Source organism: Oncorhynchus mykiss, chromosome 5 (assembly GCF_013265735.2).
Source record: "Oncorhynchus mykiss isolate Arlee chromosome 5, USDA_OmykA_1.1, whole genome shotgun sequence".
NCBI classification, from domain to species: domain Eukaryota; kingdom Metazoa; phylum Chordata; class Actinopteri; order Salmoniformes; family Salmonidae; genus Oncorhynchus; species Oncorhynchus mykiss.
In genome coordinates, this window is record NC_048569.1 from 58,339,666 (window position 1) to 58,360,596 (window position 20,931).

The 20,931-nt window shown below is 43.1% G+C and overlaps 1 protein-coding gene across 4 annotated transcripts in view; it reads left to right on the forward strand.

Moving 5' to 3' along the window:
* The window catches only part of LOC110524143 (cAMP-specific 3',5'-cyclic phosphodiesterase 4D), a 57,759-nt gene that overhangs the window by 27,334 nt on the left and 9,494 nt on the right, over window positions 1-20,931 (forward strand). For 3 of the 4 annotated variants that reach the window (XM_021603511.2, XM_036977957.1, XM_036977958.1), the window contains 7 exons: window positions 5,894-5,987; window positions 12,761-12,933; window positions 14,106-14,204; window positions 14,389-14,553; window positions 16,432-16,531; window positions 16,721-16,875; window positions 20,672-20,794. In XM_021603511.2, coding sequence (XP_021459186.2) covers window positions 5,894-5,987; window positions 12,761-12,933; window positions 14,106-14,204; window positions 14,389-14,553; window positions 16,432-16,531; window positions 16,721-16,875; window positions 20,672-20,794 — 909 coding nt within the window. Of the gene's footprint in view, window positions 1-1,150; window positions 1,252-5,893; window positions 5,988-12,760; window positions 12,934-14,105; window positions 14,205-14,388; window positions 14,554-16,431; window positions 16,532-16,720; window positions 16,876-20,671; window positions 20,795-20,931 lie in introns of all 4 variants that reach the window. The other variant, XM_021603512.2, reaches the window with a different exon arrangement.

Below are 20,931 nucleotides of genomic sequence, written 5' to 3' on the forward strand. Positions count from 1 at the left end.
ACCTGAAAATAGCTGTGCAGTGACGCTCCCCATCCAACCTGACAGAGCTTGAGAGGATCTGCAGAGAAGAATTGGAGAAACTCCCCAAATACAGGTGTGCCAAGCTTAGGTATCGTCATACCTAAGACTCGAGGCTGTGCGACACATCTCCTTCGCATAGAGTTGATCAGGCTGTTGATTGTGGCCTGTGGAATGTTTTTCGACTCCTCTTCAATGGCTGTGCGAAGTTGCTGGATATTGGCAGGAACTGGAACACGCCATCGTTCAGGTCCATCCAGAGCATCCCTAACATGCACAATGGGTGACATGTATGGTGAATACGCAGGCCATGGAAGAACTGGGGAATGTTCAGCTCCCAGGAATTGTGTACAGATCCTTGTGACATGGAGCCGACCGTGCATTATCATGCTGAAACATGAGGTGATGGTAGTGGATGAATGGCACGACAATGGGCCTCAGGATTTTGTCACGGTATCTCTGTGCATTAAAATTGCCATCGATAAAATGCAATTGTGTTCGTTACCCGTAGCTTATGCCTGCCCATACCACAACCCCACCGCCACCTTGGGGCATCCGTGGACATCAGCAATCCGCTCGTCCACACAACGACATACACATGGTCTGCAGTTGTGAGGCTGGATGGATGTACCGCCAAATTCTCTAAAATGACGTTGGAGGCAGCTTATAGTAGAGAAATTAACATTACATTCTCTGGCCATCAGCATGCCAATTGCACGCTCCTTCAAAACTTGAGACTGTGGCATTGTGTGCCAAAATTGCACAATTTAGAGTGGCCTTTTTATAGTCCCCAGCACAAGGTGCACCTTTCTAATGATCATGCTGTTTAATCAGCTTCTTGATATGCCACACCTGTCAGGTGAATGGATTATCTTGGAAAGGAGGTATGCTCACTAACAGGGATGTAAACAAATTTGTGCACAACATTTTTGAGAAATAAGCTTTTTGTGCATATGGAACATTTCTGGGATATTTTATTTCAGCTCATGAAACATGGGACCAACACTTAGATGTTGCATTTATATTCTGGTTCAGTGTATCAAAACTTAATTACCTAACAACAAAAAAATATTTTATCTAAAATTCTGTCCAGAAGCACCTACAACTATTAAAATATGTTCAATATTTACAGAGCTTTCTGCGTATGCGACATCACAGCGCCATGGCAACCACAGATTCACAGATATGACCACTTCACAGATATGTCCATTATTTGGACCCTCCACCAAGCAGGTCGGTTCTTGTTGCATTGCAGTATTTACATTTTTACAGATGTAGGCAGTTGAACTGCTGTTGCATTCTCCCTCTGCTTAATATTTGGGCATACAAAGAGCATTGGGCTGATGCACACACCCTCCCATTCAGACACAAACACACACCAACACATGAATGGAGCCCATCCTTCCCATTGAAGGAGTTAACCAGTCGCATGGATTCCCATCCCTTCTTTCCACTCCACTCCTCCTGGATGCATTATGTATCCCCCCTCTCTCTCTCAGCCTCCACCTCTCACACTCCCCTCCCCTTTACACCCACAACCAATCATATCCCTCGCATCCCTCCAGCCTGTGTAGCTGATTGGCTAGGGGGCATCCCACATGTAGGTAGTTCAAGGGGAGATACACACAGGGAGGGAGAGACTTTCCTCGCTCATACTCTCCCCATCCCTCCCTCCCTCTCTCACTCCTTCCCCTCGGTCTCTGTATTTACATTGAGAGTGGGATGGTGGATGAAGGAGCAGCAGTCAGCCATGCGCTCTGGTGTCCTGCACCTAGCTGGACTGTCTGTCCACTTGCTCTGCATCGCCCGTCCCCCATGTCCCCTCTGTGCCCTCTGTCCTCCTTACTCAGCTCAGGGCTACGGGCACACCTCGTCTTTGGCTGACGACTGTTAGATCTTTTCCCCTCTTTCAATCTCGGACCTACGGACTGTCAGGTTGTGACAGAACTGTAGACCCATAGAATCTGCTACTGGATTTTATTCATCTGAGTTGGTTTTTACTGCTCACTCGTCTTTGTTTTTGATTTAACATGTGTCCACTTGGTTGGCCGAAGTCACTTTGTTCTCTGTGTCTTGGACACTCATACAGGTGAGTGCACGGGAATGTGTTTGGGCTCAAGGTGTAAGGGTGTCAGAATTTCATTTTCTGTTATTGCATTGCAAACTTCTTAATGGGTCTGCATAACGATAAGTGTGCTTTGGTGCACTGTAGAACAGTATGTTTTTGGTTGTATCTGTGTTTTAGCATATTATGTCAGTGAGATGGTACACTACAAAAGTATGTGGACACCTGCTCGTTGAACATCTCATTCCAAAATCATGGGTATTCATATGGAGTTGGTCCCCCCTTTGCTGCTATAACAGCCTCCACTCTTCTGGGAAGGCTTTCCACTAGATGTTGGACCATTGCTGTGTGGACTTTCATTCAGCCACAAGAGCATTAGTGAGGTCAGGTATTGATGTCAGGCGATTAGGCCTAGCTCGCAGTCGGCGTTCCAATTCATCCCACACGTGTTCGATGGGATCAGAGCTCTGTGCAGGCCAGTCAAGTTCTTCTACACTGATCTCGACAAACATGGGGTCAGGGCTCTGTGCAGGCCAGTCAAGTTCTTCCAGACCGATCTCGACAAACATGGGTTCAGGGCTCTGTGCAGGCCAGTCAAGTGCTTCCAGACCGATCTCGACAAACATGGGTTCAGGGCTCTGTGCAGGCCAGTCAAGTTCTTCCAGACCGATCTCGACAAATCATTTCTGTATGGTCCTCACTTTGTGTATAGGGGCATTGTCATGCTGAAACAGGAAAGGGCCTTCCCCAAACTGATGCCACAAAGTTGGAAGCACAGAATAATCTAGAATGCCATTCTATGCTGCAGCGTTAAGATTTCCCTTCACTGGAACTAAGGGGCCTAGCCCGAACCATGAAAAACAGCCCCAGACCATCCACCAAACTTTACAGTTGGCACTATTTATTGGGGCAGGTAGCGTTCTCCTGGCATCCGCCAAATCCAGGGTCGTCCGTTGGACTGCCAGATGGTGAAGAGTGATTCATCACTCCAGAGAACCCGTTTCTACTGCTCCAGAGTTCAATGGCAGAGAGCTTTACACTCCAGTCGACGCTTGGCATTACGCGTGGCGAGCTTTGGCTTGTGTGCGGCTGCTCGGCCACGGAAACCCATTTCATAAAGCTCCTAACAAACCAGGAATTTGACAAACTGACTTGTTGGAAATGTGGCATCCTATGACGGTGCCACGTTGAAAGTCACTGAGCTTTTCAGTACGGGCCATTCTACTGCCAATGTTTGTCCGTGGAAATTGCATGGCTGTGTGCTCAATTTTATACACCATAACAAATAGCCGAATCCACTAATTTGAATGAGTGTCCACATACTTTTGGCTACGTAGTGTATAAAACTGCCTATTATTGTCTAGACAAGTTATCACATATTGTGTGTGTACACCTCTGTGTGTACACACATGCCTGTTTCCCTTTGAGTACACTACACTTTTCGTCCTGTATGTCTCAGTGTGTGTGTGTACATGCACCGTCTCCTTTAACTTCTTATGGCTGCAGGGGCAGTATTGAGTAGCTTGGATGAAAGGTGCCCAGAGTAAACTGCCTGTTCCTCAGTCCCAGTTGCGATATATGCATATTATTATTAGTATTGGATAGAAAACACTCTGTTTCTAAATCTGTTTGAATTAATGTCTGTGAGTATAACAGAACTCATATGGCAGGCAAAAACCTGAGAAGAAATCCAAACAGAAAGTGGGAAATCTGATGCTGGTCGATTTTCAACCCAGCCCCTATTGAATACGCAGTGGGATATTGGTTATGTTGCACTTCCTAAGGCTTCCACTAGATGTCAACCATCTTTAGAAACTTGTTTGAGGATTCTACTGTGAAGTGGGACCGAATGAGAGAGGATTGAGTCAGAGGTCTGCCAGCAGTCACGCGCTGGTCAGGCGCATTTCACATGAGAGGTAGCTGCGTTCCTTTGCTTTTCTGAAGACAAAGGAATTCTCCGGTTGGAATATTATTTAAGTTTTATGTTAAACATCCTAAAGATTGATTCCATACATCGTTTGACATGTTTCTACGGACAGTAACGGAACTTTTTGACATTTCATCTGCAACTAGGGAACGCGCTTTATGACTTTGGATTTGTTTACCAAACGTGCTAACAAAAGTAGCTCTTTGGACAAAAATTATGGACATTATTGAACAAATCAAACGTTTAATGTGGAACTGGAATTCCTGGGAGTGCGTTCGAATGAAGATCATTAAAGGTAAGTGAATATTTATAATGCTATTTATGACTAGTGTTGACTACACAATATGGCGGATATCTTTTTGGCTGCTTTGTTGTCTGAAAGCTGTACTCAGATTATTGCATGGTTTGCTTTTTCCGTAACGCTATTTTGTAATCTGATACAGCGGTTGCATTAAGGAGAAGTGTATCTATATTTCCATGTCTAACAATTGTATTTTCATCGACATTTATAATGAGTATTTCTGTAAAATGATGTGGCTCTCTGCAATATCACCGGATGTTTTTGGAACTAGTGAACATAACGCGCCAATGTATACTGAGATTATTTTATATAAATATGCACTTTATCGAACAAAACATACATGTATCTTGTAACATGAACTCCTATGAGTGTCATCTGATGAAGATCATCAAAGGTTAGTGATTCATTTTATCTCTATTTTTGCTTTTTGTGACTCCTCTCTTTGGCTGGAAAAAGGGCTGTGTTTTTCTGTGGCTTGGCTCTGACCTAACATAATCGTTTGTGGTGTTTTTGCTGTAAAGCCTATTTGAAATTGAACACTTTGGTGCGATTAACAACAAGATTACCTTTAAATGGTATACGATACATGTATGTGTGAGGAATTTTAATTATGAGATTTCTGTTGTTTGAATTTGGCGCTCTGCACTTTCACTGGCTGTTGTCATATCAATCCCGTTAACGGGATTGCAGCCCTAAGAAGACCATATGGTGGTTTGTATGGCTGGCGTTGTGCGCTCCGCCATCTCGTACCCACGTGATTACATAACGGGCTGAGCCCAGCTGAAGACGTTGTGCCCTACCCTCCCTTCCCAAATGCCCTGCGCTCACTCTCAATGAACCACTCCTTGAGCACTGCTGCCTCTGTGTACCATGATTCACCATGGCAACCACACCGCTCTGTTTGAAAAATAATGTTCCACTTCTTTCTGTCTGAACTGTGTGCTGCACTGTCTGCTAGTGATATGGCTATACTTCCCTGGTTTTTCCATTTATCCCCATTCATGGAACGACTGTGTCCCTGCATATGGAAAATACCAACAGAGCTAATTCAGCTAAACATGGTGCAATATTTGCTGTGCATGTGTTTAGTATGAAATAAACAACAACGACAACTAAATGTGTGATGCACTGAAATAGACTTGGGGTTTGTATGAGGTTGTGTCATGATAGAAGTTAATGATTCATTTTATGGTCTTATTAAAATAATTGTGTATTACTTGATTACTATTAGTCTATTGATATCACACATTTATTTTGATGTGATCAAGGAAATCACTACTGTCATTTGATTTACTTGTTAGTTACTCCTGACACTTTAATGTGTGGTGTAAAAAAGTCACACCAAACATCATGTAAAAATATTTTTGGGGCCATTTTGAACTCTCATTTTGTTTTATTAATTTATAATTTCACAAATTGTTTATGCAAAAAGAGATAAGTCAGTCATCCACATTAAAGTGTGTGAAGAACTCTAATGCGGGTACACTTGTTCTACTGAGGCATTTTCTACTTTCCACACTGTACAGTATGTCCATGTATGAACTTGTGTCACTGATGCCTGGTGTCTGATCTTGTCCCCCAGTTCAAAAGGATGCTGAACAGAGAGCTCACCCAGTTGTCAGAAACCAGCCGGTCAGGAAACCAAGTCTCAGAGTTTATCGCCAACACTTTCCTAGGTGAGTGACAACAGCGCTCCTGAATGGCTCCTGAACAGGCATTAAAATGGCCATGCAATGTATTTATTTTGACCCTACTGCCAAATAGGAATTGATGTAAAGCATTCATCCTGCTCAAATTCTGTTACATAATACAATATTTATTTGCTTTATAAGGCGTTATACAGCCTTGGTCATAATGCTCTATAAATGTAATCAAAGATGTTCATGAGTTGTGCATTATTATGGATAGCTCATAAGGTATTATAAATGCACTTAGAATGCATTATGAAGAGGGTATTCATAGAAAATTGTCACAGACAGGCCATATCTATGAAAGGAATCGCAGGATGACTTTGTCGGATGCAAAGTTAAGGGATATTTATTACAAATACATGGCCCTCAGGATGAAAATAACAAACACATGGTACAAGTGGCATTAAGAAGGCCTCCTCACAGAGACACCTTCACTCATGTTCTCCCAGGCCTTGAACCAGGAGACTTGAAGCCCCACCCCATAGCACTCCACTATATACCATTCCCACTGGTCACAGGTGCAGTTCGTCACCTGTGATGAGGGAAGAGAGAGAGGCAACAAAGAGAGAACAAATGATAGCACGACATAATGACATTTCATCTCACATTCATGCAAATACTTAAGAATAATGTATCAGGGTGAAATGATGAAAGTATGCACGTTGATGAAATATGGATTCTGATACTGATCAGTAAAATAAAGGACAAACATTCATACATCCACTCTCATACTCAGCGCCCCCTTCTAGATTTTGTTTTTATTTAACTAGGCAAGACACTTAAGAACAAGCTCTTATTTACAATGACGGCCTACCCCGGCCAAACCCGGATGACGCTGGGCCAATTGTGCACCGCCCTATGCGACTCCCAATCACGGCCGGATGTGATACAGCCTGGATTCGAACTATGGACTGTAGTGACGCCACTTGCACTGAGATGCAGTGCCTAGGACTGCTGCACCACTCTAGATAGAGATAGCAGGCACCCATAAGTATTAAGACCCTTTAGTCAGTAATTTGTTGAAGCACCTTTCGCAGCCTCGAGTCTTCTTTGGTATGATGCTACAAGCTTGTCACAGCTGTATTTTGGGAGTTTGTCCCATTCTTCTATGTAGATCCTCTCAAGCTCTGTCATGTTGGATGGGGAGCATCGCTGCACGGATATTTTCAGGTCTCTCCAGAGACGTTAGATCGGGATCAATTCCGGGCACTGGCTGGGCCACTCAAGGACATTCAGAAACTTGTCCCGAAGCCACTACTGCGTTGTCTTGGCTGTGTGATTAGGGTCCTGTTGGAAGGTGAACCTTCGCCCCAGTCTGAGGTCTTGAGTGCTCTGGAGCAAGTTTTCACCAAGGATCTCTCTGTAATTTGCTTTGTTCATCTTTCCCTCAATCCTGACTAGTCTCTCAGTCCCTGCCACTGATAAATATCCCCACAGCATTATGCTGCCACCACCATGCTTCACTGTAGGGATGGTGCCAGGTCTCCTCCAGACGTGACGCTTGGCATTCATGCCAAAGAGTTCAATCTTGGTTTCATCAGACCAGAGAATCTTGTTTCTCATTGTCTGAGAGTCCTTCTGGTGCTTTTGGCAAACTCCAAGCGGGCTGTTTTGTGCCTTTTACTGAGGAGTGGCTTCTGTCTGACCACTCTACCATGAAAGCCTGATTGGTGGAGTGCTGCAGAGAAGGTTGGACTTCTGGAAGGTTCTCCCATCTCCACAGAGGAACTCTGGAGCTCTGTCAGAGTGACCATCGGGTTCTTGGTTACCTCCGTGACCAAGGGCCTTCTCCCCCCGATTGTTCAGTTTGGCCGGGCGGCCATCTCTAGGAAGAGTCTTATTGGTTCCAAACTTATTCCATTTAAGAATGTTGGAGGCCACTGTGTTCTTCTGGACCTTCAATGCTGCAGAAATGTTATGTTACCCTTCCTCAGATCTGTGCCTTGACACAGTCTCAGAGTTCTACTGACAATTCCTTTGACCTCGTGGCTTGGTTTTTGCTTTGACATGCACTGTCAGCTGTGGGACCTTATATGGACAGGTGTGTGCCTTTCCAAATCATGTCCAACCAATTTAATTTACCACAGGTGGACTCCAATCAAGTTGTAGAAGCATCAAGGATGATCAATGGAAACAGGATGCACTTGAGCTCAATTTCAAGTCTCATAGCAAAGAGTCTGAATACTTTTTATTTTTAAAAGTTTTTGCTGTCATTATGGGGTATTTTGTGTAGATTGAGTTTTAAAAAATTGTTAGATCCATTTTAGAATAAAGCTGTAAAGTAACAAAATGTGGAAAAGGGGAATGGTTCTGAACACTCCTAATGTACTGTACAGTATATAATGTGTTGGAGTACTGAACAGGCCAACATATTCAGAGGGTGAACATAGGTTGCACAGTGTTTGGTTACATAGGAGCAGAGGTGCAACTTTGGTTTTAGAAGTGGGGGGGACACAACCTGGTGTGGGGTCTGGGGGAACTCTGGAGCTCTGTCAATTTTGGGGGGCATTTAAAGCTAATTTCCTGCATTTCTACACAATCTAATATGACCCTTTTTGGGTAATTTTGTGGTCACTTATTGTAAATAAGAATATAATATGTCTCTAAACACTTCTACATGAATGTGGATGCTACTGCACAAATATCATACCCCCAAAAAATGCTCACTTCCCCTGTTATTGTAATGGTTAGATGTTAGCATGTCTTGGGGGATATGATATTTGTGCGCCTAACTTTCTCACTCGTCATTATTCACGATTATTTCAGGATTATCCATAGCGTCCACATTAATGTAGAAGTGTTTAGAAACATATTATATAGTTGAAGTTGGAAGTTTACATACAACTCAGCCAAATATATTTAAACTCAGTTTTTCACAATTCCTGACATTTAATCCTAGCAAGAATTCCCTGCCTTAGGTCAGTAAGGGTCACCACTTTATTTTAAGAATGTGAAATGTCAGAATAATAGTGTAGAGTGATTTATTTCACTGAGTTTGAAGGTAGGCCTTGAAATACATCCACAGGTACACCTCCAATTGACTAAAATTATGTCAATTAGCCTTATCAGAAGCTTCTAAAGCCATGACATAATTTTCTGGAATTTTCCAAGCTGTTTAAAGGCACAGTCAACTTAGTATGTAAACTTCTGACCCACTGGAATTGTAATACAGTGAGTTAGTTATAAGTGAAATAATCTGTCTGTAAACAATTGTTGGAAAAATTACTTGTCATGCACAAAGTAGATGTCCTAACCAACTTGCCCAAACTATAGTTTGTTAGCAAGAAATTTGTGAAGTGGTTGAAAAACAAGTTTTAATGACTCCAACCTAAGTGTATGTAAACTTCCAACTTCAACTGTATTCTCATTTATAATAAAAGTTGTGCCCCTGCATAAGAGTACACAAATATGCATATTTAGTCATGCATGTCTTCTAGCCTATTAGCATGTCAGCCTGGCATTACTGGACACATTGTGTGGCATTGCCATGGAGACCATAATATTATTAGGCTGCCTTTTGCATCAGGACGTGTGTGATCGTAAATTCCCTCTGGAGTGCCAGAGGACGCTCTGGGCGTTTGTAAATTAAGAGCTTATTGATCCGAGCGTTCTGACCTTACAATGGCAGTCAGGCACCTAAGCTAACTGGCTAAAGTTGTCTAGCTTGCTAGCTACTTCTAGACACAAGTGAGAAAACACCACTCTGACCATTAGAGGTGGTTAGGCTCAGAGTGCAGACAGAGTGCTCTGAAATCAGAGTAGATAGCAAGAGTGAATTTACTAACGCATGCTTTAACTAATAATGTGGCAGCACAACTGCCCCCTCTCATTGCAGCCACGGAAGTTCAAGACCGATCGCGGTACTGCAGGCATTGTTAGCAGAAGACAGGATCCCCCATTATAGTGAATGGAAAAATTGCTATCTTTTTGTGTTATAAAAACATTTGAAATAAATACAAATCAAAGACAACTCTAATTCAAGTGAACAGGAGCTATCACACTAAACGATAACTACAAAAAGAGTGGAGAACGATAACAATGGCTATCGTTTGGATAATTTTCTGAGTGATCCCCCTGTCCCCCCGACGATAAAACATTAACAACCAATCAAAAAGTTGTTCAATAGAAACATTATTGGTTCCTGGAGCGCGAGGCGAAAAGGCAGAACGCTCGGCAAACTTGCCTGATATAGGACGAATTGGGAGAATGATGATCCACAACAAACTTGCATATCAGTATGAGAAGGCCATATTTTCAGATAGTGTATGTTAACGCACGATACATCCTGACAAAATACGCACTATGACTGGCCTGCTAATGTGCCCTTCTGGACCGTAGACCTAAACTCTCTAAAAGACTAGGCTAAATTATTAGTATTTCATAATGAAACATGCATTCAAAATGGTTATTGAAATGCCATATTCAATGCAGTTAATTAACAGCCTAGACTAGAATGATTTACTCACTAGAAAAAAATCGGATAAAATGCATTATTGTATGATAATGATAATTTTCTTGTCCCAGCCCGACTGGGAGCTCAGCCTGGGGAGCACACAGTAGCCTATCCCAGGCTACTTGTCATTTCGTTATCTGATTTTTAAAAAAAAACTTTCACTGTGTAAAATCTTTGGGTAAAGGCTATTCACTGTAATATTAGGCCTAATATTTAGGTAATTCATTTAGGCTACACTTTTGTAGTCTGTCTTCATGGGTCCTTTCAGCTACAGGCAGCTATTCGTCTTTAGCTCTTGGAGCTAGACTACATTAGCTTGAATGATTAGTCTGCTAATGTACCTTTCTGGACCTTGTAAACTGTAGAGAATAGATACATAACTGATCCAAATGGTTGCAAAATCAGGCCTAGGCTGGATGCAGTTATTTCGGCATGAAGCATTCAAAACAGAACGTTTGAGCGGTTATTCAAATTAGCCTACATAGCTGCAGTTTACAGCCCTAGACAATACTTGTGTACTCAATTGATAACAATACAAAAAAAATCCACATTTCACTGTGTTGTAGCCTAGGTAGAAAATGGTATTGTCTAAAAAACGTAGGCCTAATCAATAGTGGAGCTTTGCGTGCCCGGGGACTGCAAAGCACAGCCTGGATGAACACACTGATCTGCCATTTTATAATCTGTCAACCTTTTTTTTCTTTGACAGGTAAATATGTATAGCCCTAGTATTTAGCTAATGAATGGCCTATCTAGTTAATATTTAGCTTCTTACTTCGGCTACACAGCTCTCGCCTTTTTCTCTTCCAGCCGTTCCCGTGTGCAATTGGCTTTATGGAGGCAAGCCTCTCCGCTATTCCTCTTCTCTTGAAATCCCAGGAAAAGCTTTTAAACTATGCCCAATAGCCTTTTTGTGGAGAGAAGCAGGGCTGCTGAATGTAAAATAGGTCTAGGCCAAATTAACTTTGTGGAAATCTTAGGAGTGCGCGTTGGTGGGATCTTTGGCCAGTGATGATAACATTATTGCACTGATGCATTGCAAATGATTGCACAGGATATACAGAGAGATGAGCACAGTGAAAAAGAAGATTCAAACTAATTGACAACCATTTGAAAAATGGAAATCACTTCCAACCACTTAAGCAACGAGGCAAGCAATAACATGATGTAAAAGATACATAGGCTAAACAGCATTTGTTGTTAAATTGCTACATTTAAATACGAGTTTCTACATAATTTTTTCGTTACATTTACATTGAAGGACAATTTGCAGTTGTCACCATGACAATGAACACACACTGAATGGTCTGTGCTACCACATTATTAATAGGCCTACAGCCTGCAGTAGAATGCGTTGATCAGTTGATTGACAGGTGTAGGCTACTGCAGAACAATCAATGATAAACTGGCCGCTGTTGTGGATGCTCACCAACGTTTATAGTTCTGTATAATGTTTTGTTATACAGTGCCTACAGAAATGATTCATAGCTCGTGACTTCTTCCATATTTTGTTGTTACAGCCTGAATTCAAAATGGATTAAATAGGTTTCCTCCTCACCCATCTACACACAATGCCTAATAATGACAAAGTGAAAACGTGTTTTAAGAAATGTTTCCAAATGTATTGAAAATAAAATACAGAAATCTAATTTACGTAAGTATTCACACCCCTGGGTCAATTCATGTTGGAATCACCTTTGGCAGCGATTACAGCTGTGAGTCTTTCTGGATAAGTCTCTAAGAGCTTTGCACACCTGAATTGTAAAATATTTGCTCATCATTCTCTAAACAATTTCTTCAAGATCTGTCAAGTTGGTTGTTGATCATGGCTAGACAGCCATTTTCAAGTCTTCCCATAGATTATCAAGCCGATTTTAAGTCAAAACTGTAACTAGGCCACTCAGGAACATTCAATGTCGTCTTGGTAAGCAACTCCACACCACAAGAGCTCTATTTTCATGTCGTCTAACCATAGCACTGGTTTCAATCCAAGTGCCAATGCCATTTATCAAACTCCAGGCGGTGCTATGGTCAGATGACATGAAAATAGAGCTTGTTATATTTGTCACTCTCTGACTACCAGGAATCATTCTTGGTTGAGACATTACATTTGCTGCAGAGTTATCGGTTGAAGCCGTATTCCTGGTCCTAGTCTAATTGATTGCTCACCTGATTTGTGATGGAAAAAGATTAGCTATAGTTATTAATATTAACAATAATCAACTGTGTCCCCCTATATTGGTTGAAAGAAATCTCTCTCTCTCTCTCTCTCTCTCTCTCTCTCTCTCTCTCTGTGTGTTTGTAGAAAAGCAGCAAGATGTGGAGATTATGTCTGGGCCTCTTAAAGACAAGGACAAGAAGAAGAGGCCCATGTCCCAGATTGTTGCGGTGAAGAAACCTGCCCTCAGCCCCAGCCTTGCCCCTACCCAGATCCCCCGATTTGGGGTCACCACGCTCCAGGAGGGTCTACTGGCAACGGTGGGTGCCAAGCACACACACACTTACACAGACGGGCACAAACACACTCCAAGCTCAGTGGGTTAGAGCATGGTGTTGGCAGCTTAATGGTTTGTTTCCCGCATGGATGACAGACCTTTGGATAAAAACGCCTGCTTAGTGACCGTATTACTATATGTGAAGAAAAACACATTACGTCTCAAGTTTTATTGTCACATGCACAAGATACATCAGGTGTAAAACAGTACAGTGAATTGCTTAACTATAGTAATAAAGAAACAGTTATATACTGTACAGGTCTTGTATACAGGTCAGTGCAGTGCCAGTAGCGTTATTTCAATGTGCAGGGGTACTGGAGCGAATGATGAAGGAATGTACATGTAAAGTCGCTGTTAGCAGGATAAATACCCATGGTAATAATAATAATGGTAATAAACAATATAGCAGCATCGAATGGTAATATGAATCTCTATAATTGATCAATCAATTTTGGCAGCAGCGTTTGTGGTGTGTGCATGGTAATGAGTGAGTGTGCGAGATGTCAGTAGGGATTGTGTGAGCATGAGTACGTCGGTATGTGTGAATGTGAAGAACGTCTGTGTAGGTTTGTGTGGCTGAGTGGTAGAGACCATTACGTGCTTTCATACGTCAGACATACTACAAATATTATATGAATCTCTTCATTCCATCCCTAAAACATTTTAGCATTTTTATGACTGGAGGGCTTACAATTGGCGTAAATACGGTGGGCCACAGGGCCTTTATTTAGAAAAACGGCAATAAATGATTAGTACAATGGGTTCACCCCCCTCATTATGACCATAGGATTGTGGTACTTGAAGGCACTGTTTTATGATCTGTCGATACTGTAATGTATGAGTGGTATTGCGTAGCTACTGAGTTTGTTTACCCCATGTTACAGTGAAGAATGGATAAGTTACTGTACTTTAATGCTTATTGCTTGACCTATAATGTTATTTATGTAATGCCGTTATCATCTACTGCCGTCAGTGACGTGTTATAACGCATTATCACTCATCACATCATCTGCCCTCTGGAGGATCGCAATTGGAAAGACAGACTTTTTTGTGCGATTTTCATATATTTTGCTATGCATGTTAAAAAAGTTAAATAAATCAAATATTTTTGCCATGCCAGACTTTTTCTCACTGAATGTTGTGTTGTCATTCTAGGAATTTGAAGACATCAACAGATGGGGTCTAGATATTTTCAAGATAGCTGAATACTCGGGGAATCGGCCTTTGACCGTGGTGATGTACTCCATTTTCCAGGTATGAGTCTCCCATTACTTTGTAGCATTTTCTAGCATTCTCACCGAGGCGTTTGAATCTCTTAGTGTATTGTTTGAGTCCCGGTCTTGGCTACCCCGAATTCGCTGCAATACTTTACCCCTATGTTTCTTACGTATTTGTTTACTCTTCTGTGAGCCTGGTTTCTGTTGCTCCCCAAACTCAGGAACGAGAGCTGCTGAAGAACTTTAAGATCCCAGCCGACACCTTCGTCACCTTCATGATGACCCTGGAGGACCACTACCACACCGACGTGGCCTACCACAACAACATCCATGCTGCCGACGTGGTACAGTCCACTCACATCCTCCTCTCCACCCCTGCCCTGGAGGTATGGGCTCCATTATGAGGAAGATTACAGGATGATGTTCAGCCATATTCTATATTCTCATCCAGTTCGTTGACTTGCCCTGTGCATGGCTTTGGATTTCATCAACTTTATCAATGCATATTGAGGGAGAAGGCATTTGTTCATGGTTTTAATAGTAAAGATAAGGTAAAAAAAAATCCCCACGTTAAGTGTTAATACACTGCTCAAAAAAATAAAGGGAACACCAAAATAACACATCCTAGATCTGAATGAATGAAATATACTTATTAAATACTTTTTTCTTTAAATAGTTGAATGTGCTAACAACAAAATCACACAGAAATTATCAATGGAAATCAAATTTATCAACCCATGGAGGTCTGGATTTGGAGTCACACTCAAAATTAAAGTGGAAAACCACACTACAGGCTGATCCAACTTTGATGTAATGTCCTTAAAACAAGGTCAAATGAGGATCAGTAGTGTGTGTGGCCTCCACGTGCCTGTATGACCTCCCTACAACGCCTGGGCATGCTCCTGATGAGGTGGCGGATGGTCTCCTGAGGGATCTCCTCCCAGACCTGGACTAAAGCATCCGCCAACTCCTGGACAGTCTGTGGTGCAACGTGGCGTTGGTGGATGGAGCGAGACATGATGTCCCAGATGTGCTCAATTGGATTCAAGTCTGGGGAACGGGCGGGCCAGTCCATAGCATCAATGCCTTCCTCTTGCAGGAACTGCTGACACACTCCAGCCACATGAGGTCTAGCATTGTCTTGCATTAGGAGGAACCCAGGGCCAACCGCACCAGCATATGGTCTCACAAGGGGTCTGAGGATCTCATCTCGGTACCTAATGGCAGTCAGGCTACCTCTGGCGAGGACATGGAGGGCTGTGCGGCCCCCCAAAGAAATGCCACACCACACCATGACTGACCCACTGCCAAACCGGTCATGCTGGAGGATGTTGCAGGCAGCAGAACGTTCTCCACGGCGTCTCCAGACTCTGTCACGTCTGTCACTTGTGCTCAGTGTGAACCTGCTTTCATCTGTGAAGAGCACAGGGCGCCAGTGGCGAATTTGCCAATCTTGGTGTTCTCTGGCAAATGCCAAACGTCCTGCACGGTGTTGGGCTGTAAGCACAACCCCCACCTGTGGACGTCGGGCCCTCATACCACCCTCATGGAGTCTGTTTCTGACCGTTTGAGCAGACACATGCACATTTGTGGCCTGCTGGAGGTCATTTTGCAGGGCTCTGACAGTGCTCCTCCTGCTCCTCCTTGCACAAAGGCGGAGGTAGCGGTCCTGCTGCTTGGTTGTTGCCCTCCTACGGCCTCCTCCACGTCTCCTTATGTACTGGCCTGTCTCCTGGTAGCGCCTCCATGCTCTGGACACTACGCTGACAGACACAGCAAACCTTCTTGCCACAGGTCGCATTGATGTGCCATCCTGGATGAGCTGCACTACCTGAGCCACTTGTGTGGATTGTAGACTCCGTCTCATGCTACCAATAGAGTGAAAGCACCACCAGCATTCAAAAGTGACCAAAACATCAGCCAGGAAGCATAGGAACTGAGAAGTTGTCTATGGTCACCACCTGCAGAACCACTCCTTTATTGGGGGTGTCTTGCTAATTGCCTATAATTTCCACCTGTTGTCTATTCCATTTGCACAACAGCATGTGACATTTATTGTCAATCAGTGTTGCTTCCTAAGTGGACAGTTTGATTTCACAGAAGTGTGATTGACTTGGAGTTACATTGTGTTGTTTAAGTGTTCCCTTTATTTTTTTGAGCAGTGTACTTAGTAACACTTATTTTTTTAAACCTTTATTTAACTATGCACTTAACATACACTTAACAGTAGTAGTAACACAAAAGTGTGTGTTGATTGTTTTCAGGCTGTCTTCACTGACCTGGAGATCATGGCTGCTCTGTTTAGCAGTGCCATACATGACGTGGATCACCCCGGAGTGTCCAACCAGTTCCTCATCAACACAAGTCAGTTCCATCCTTCACTAGCAATCTCACTGATTAGATATAAAGGATATGTCCTTTGGCGCAAAATGTGTCTTGGATCTACTACTGTGAAGACTACATTATAGCATCTGTAAGGCGTTACATCACTGAATACAGGAGTGCCTTGGAATTGTTGTTGCTTTACTATAGTTGTGGGTGTTCCTACTGTAGACTCTGAGCTTGCTCTGATGTACAACGACGCCTCTGTCCTGGAGAACCACCACCTGGCCGTGGGCTTCAAGCTGCTGCAGGAGGACAACTGTGACATCTTCCAGAGCCTCAGCAAGAAACAGGGACAGTCCCTCAGGAAGATGGTCATCGACATGGTGAGACACTGACTGAATGAATTGAAATCAGATATAAATAACATTACGTCTACATAACTCTCTGTTATCATAGTTAAACATGATAAGGAATTAGCTAACATCATAATAACATGGCCATTTAGCAAAACCTTTTTCCCAAAGTCACTTAACGGTACATTTAACACACACAAAACATTATGAACTTACTCGTTCCATGACATTGACTGACCAGGTGAATCAAGGTGAAAGCTATGATCCCTTATTCATGTCACCTGTTAAATCCACTTCAATCAGTATAGATGAAGAGGAGGAGACAGGTTAGAGAAGGATGTTTATGCCTTGAGATATAGATTGTGTATGCCAATCAGAGGGTGAATGGACAAGACAAAATATTTAAGGGCCTTTGAACGGGGTATGGCAGTAGGTGCCAGGTACACCGGTTTGAGTGCTTCAAGAGGGCCACCATGGTCCCAAGAAAGCTAAGGTAACTGAGCTAAATGACTACCTCCCCATAGCACTCACTTCTGTCATCATGAAGTGCTTTGAGAGACTAGTCAAGGACCATATCACCTCCACCCTACCTGACACCCTAGATCCTGGGTCTCGACCATGCCCTGTGCAACTGGGTCCTGGACTTCCTGACGGGCCGCCCCCAGGTGGTGAGGGTATGCAACAACATCTCCACCCCGCTGATCCTCAACACTGGGGCCCCACAAGGGTGCGTTCTCAGTCCTCTCCTGTACTCCCTGTTCACCCACGACTGCGTAGCCATGCACGCCTCCAACTCAATTCTCAAGTTTGCAGACGACACTACAGTGGTAGGCTTGATTACCAACAACGACGAGACGGCCTACGGGGAGGAGGTGAGGGCCCTCGGAGTGTGGTGTCAGGAAAATAACCTCACACTCAATGTCAACAAAACAAAGGAGATGATCATGGACTTCAGGAAACAGCAGAGGGAGCAGCCCCCTATCCATATCGACGGGACAGTAGTGGAGAGGATGGAAAGTTTTAAGTTCCTCGGCATACACATCACGGACAAACTGAAATGGTCCACCCACACAGACAGCGTGGTGAAGAAGGCGCAGCAGCGCCTCTTCAACCTCAGGAGGCTGAAGAAATTCAGCTTGTCACCAAAAACACTCACAAACCTTTACAGATGCACAATCGAGAGCATCCTGTCGGGCTGTATCACCGCCTGGTATGGCAACTGCTCCGCCCATAAGGCTCTCCAGAGGGTAGTGAGGTCTGCACAACGCATCACCTGGAGCAAACTACCTGCCCTCCAGGACACCTACACCACCCAATGTCACAGGAAGGCCAAAAAGATAATCAAGGACAACAACCACCTGAGCCACTGCCTGTTCACCCCGCTATCAGCCAGAAGGAGAGGTCAGTACAGGTGCATCAAAGCAGGGGCCGAGAGACTGAAAAACAGCTTCTATCTCAAGGCCATCAGACTGTTAAACAGCCATCACTAACATTGAGTGGCTGCTGCCAACATACTGACTAAACTCTAGTCATTTAATAATGGAAAATATATGTAATAAATGTATCACTAGCCACTTTAAACAATGCCTCTTTTTATAATGTTTACATTACTCATCTCATATGTACAGTGCCTTGCGAAAGTATTCGGCCCCCTTGAACTTTGCGACCTTTTGCCACATTTCAGGCTTCAAACATATAAAACTGTATTTTTTTGTGAAGAATCAACAACAAGTGGGACACAATCATGAAGTGGAACGACATTTATTGGATATTTCAAACTTTTTTAACAAATCAAAAACGGAAAAATTGGGCGTGCAAAATTATTCAGCCCCCTTAAGTTAATACTTTGTAGCGCCACCTTTTGCTGCGATTACAGCTGTAAGTCGCTTGGGGTATGTCTCTATCAGTTTTGCACATCGAGAGACTGACATTTTTTCCCATTCCTCCTTGCAAAACAGCTCGAGCTCAGTGAGGTTGGATGGAGAGCATTTGTGAACAGCAGTTTTCAGTTCTTTCCACAGATTCTCGATTGGAATCAGGTCTGGACTTTGACTTGGCCATTCTAACACCTGGATATGTTTATTTTTGAACCATTCCATTGTAGATTTTGCTTTATGTTTTGGATCATTGTCTTGTTGGAAGACAAATCTCCGTCCCAGTCTCGGGTCTTTTGCAGACTCCATCGGGTTTTCTTCCAGAATGGTCCTCTATTTGGCTCCATCCATCTTCCCATCAATTTTAACCATCTTCCCTGTCCCTGCTGAAGAAAAGCAGGCCCAAACCATGATGCTGCCACCACCATGTTTGACAGTGGGGATGGTGTGTTCAGCTGTGTTGCTTTTACGCCAAACATAACGTTTTGCATTGTTGCCAAAAAGTTCAATTTTGGTTTCATCTGACCAGAGCACCTTCTTCCACATGTTTGGTGTGTCTCCCAGGTGGCTTGTGGCAAACTTTAAAGGACACTTTTTATGGATATCTTTAAGAAATGGCTTTCTTCTTGCCACTCTTCCATAAAGGCCAGATTTGTGCAATATACGACTGATTGTTGTCCTATGGACAGAGTCTCCCAACTCAGCTGTAGATCTCTGCAGTTCATCCAGAGTGATCATGGGCCTCTTGGCTGCATCTCTGATCAGTCTTCTCCTTGTATGAGCTGAAAGTTTAGAGGGACGGCCAGGTCTTGGTAGATTTGCAGGGGTCTGATACTCCTTCCATTTCAATATTATTGCTTGCACAGTGCTCCTTGGGATGTTTAAAGCTTGGGAAATCTTTTTGTATCCAAATCCGGCTTTAAACTTCTTCACAACAGTATCTCGGACCTGCCTGGTGTGTTCCTTGTTCTTCATGATGCTCTCTGCGCTTTTAACGGACCTCTGAGACTATCACAGTGCAGGTGCATTTATACGGAGACTTGATTACACACAGGTGGATTGTATTTAACATCATTAGTTATTTAGGTCAACATTGGATCATTCAGAGATCCTCACTGAACTTCTGGAGAGAGTTTGCTGCACTGAAAGTAAAGGGGCTGAATAATTTTGCACGCCCAATTTTTCAGTTTTTGATTTGTTAAAAAAGTTTGAAATATCCAATAAATGTCGTTCCACTTCATGATTGTGTCCCACTTGTTGTTGATTCTTCACAAAAAAATACAGTTTTATATCTTTATGTTTGAAGCCTGAAATGTGGCAAAAGGTCGCAAGTTCAAGGGGGCCGAATACTTTCGCAAGGCACTGTATATACTGTACTCTAAACCATCTACTGCATCTTGCCATCTTGATGTAATAAATGTATTTCTAGACACTTTAAACAATGCCACTTTATATAATGTTTACATACCCTACATTACTCATCTCATCTGTATATACTGTACTCTATACCATCTACTGCATCTTGCCTATGCTGTTCGGCCATCACTCATTCATATATTTTTATGTGCATATTCTTATTCATTCCTTTACACTTGTGTGTATAAGGTAGTTTTGAAATTGTTAGGTTAGATTACTTGTTAGATATTACTGCATTGTCGGAACTAGAAGCACAAGCATTTCGCTACACATCTGCTAATCATGTGTATGTGACAAATAAGATTTGGTTTGATGCCCCGACAAATTGAGGCTGTTCTGAGGCCAAAAGGGGCTGCAACTCAATATTACGAAGGTGTTCCTAATGTTTTGTACACTCGGTATATTCAGCATGTGGCCCATATGGGAATCAAACCCACAACACAACCCTGGATGTGGGCAGCACCATGCTCTAACCCACTGAGCCATTGGACTTAGTGACTGAAGTAAGTGTGATGAATGGGTATTGTCCTCTGCAGGTGTTGGCCACTGACATGTCCAAGCACATGAACTTCCTGGCTGACCTGAAGACCATGGTGGAGACCAAGAAGGTGACCAGTCTGGGAGTGCTGCTGCTGGACAACTACTCAGACCGCATCCAGGTCAGAGGTCATTCCTAGATTAGTAGATGCCACAGGCAGTGGTGGACTTACCATTAGGCAACTCAGGCAATTGCCCGGGGCCTCATATCATTAGGGTTCTCGTGAACTTGGCATAATTTTGTTTAATAATACAACAT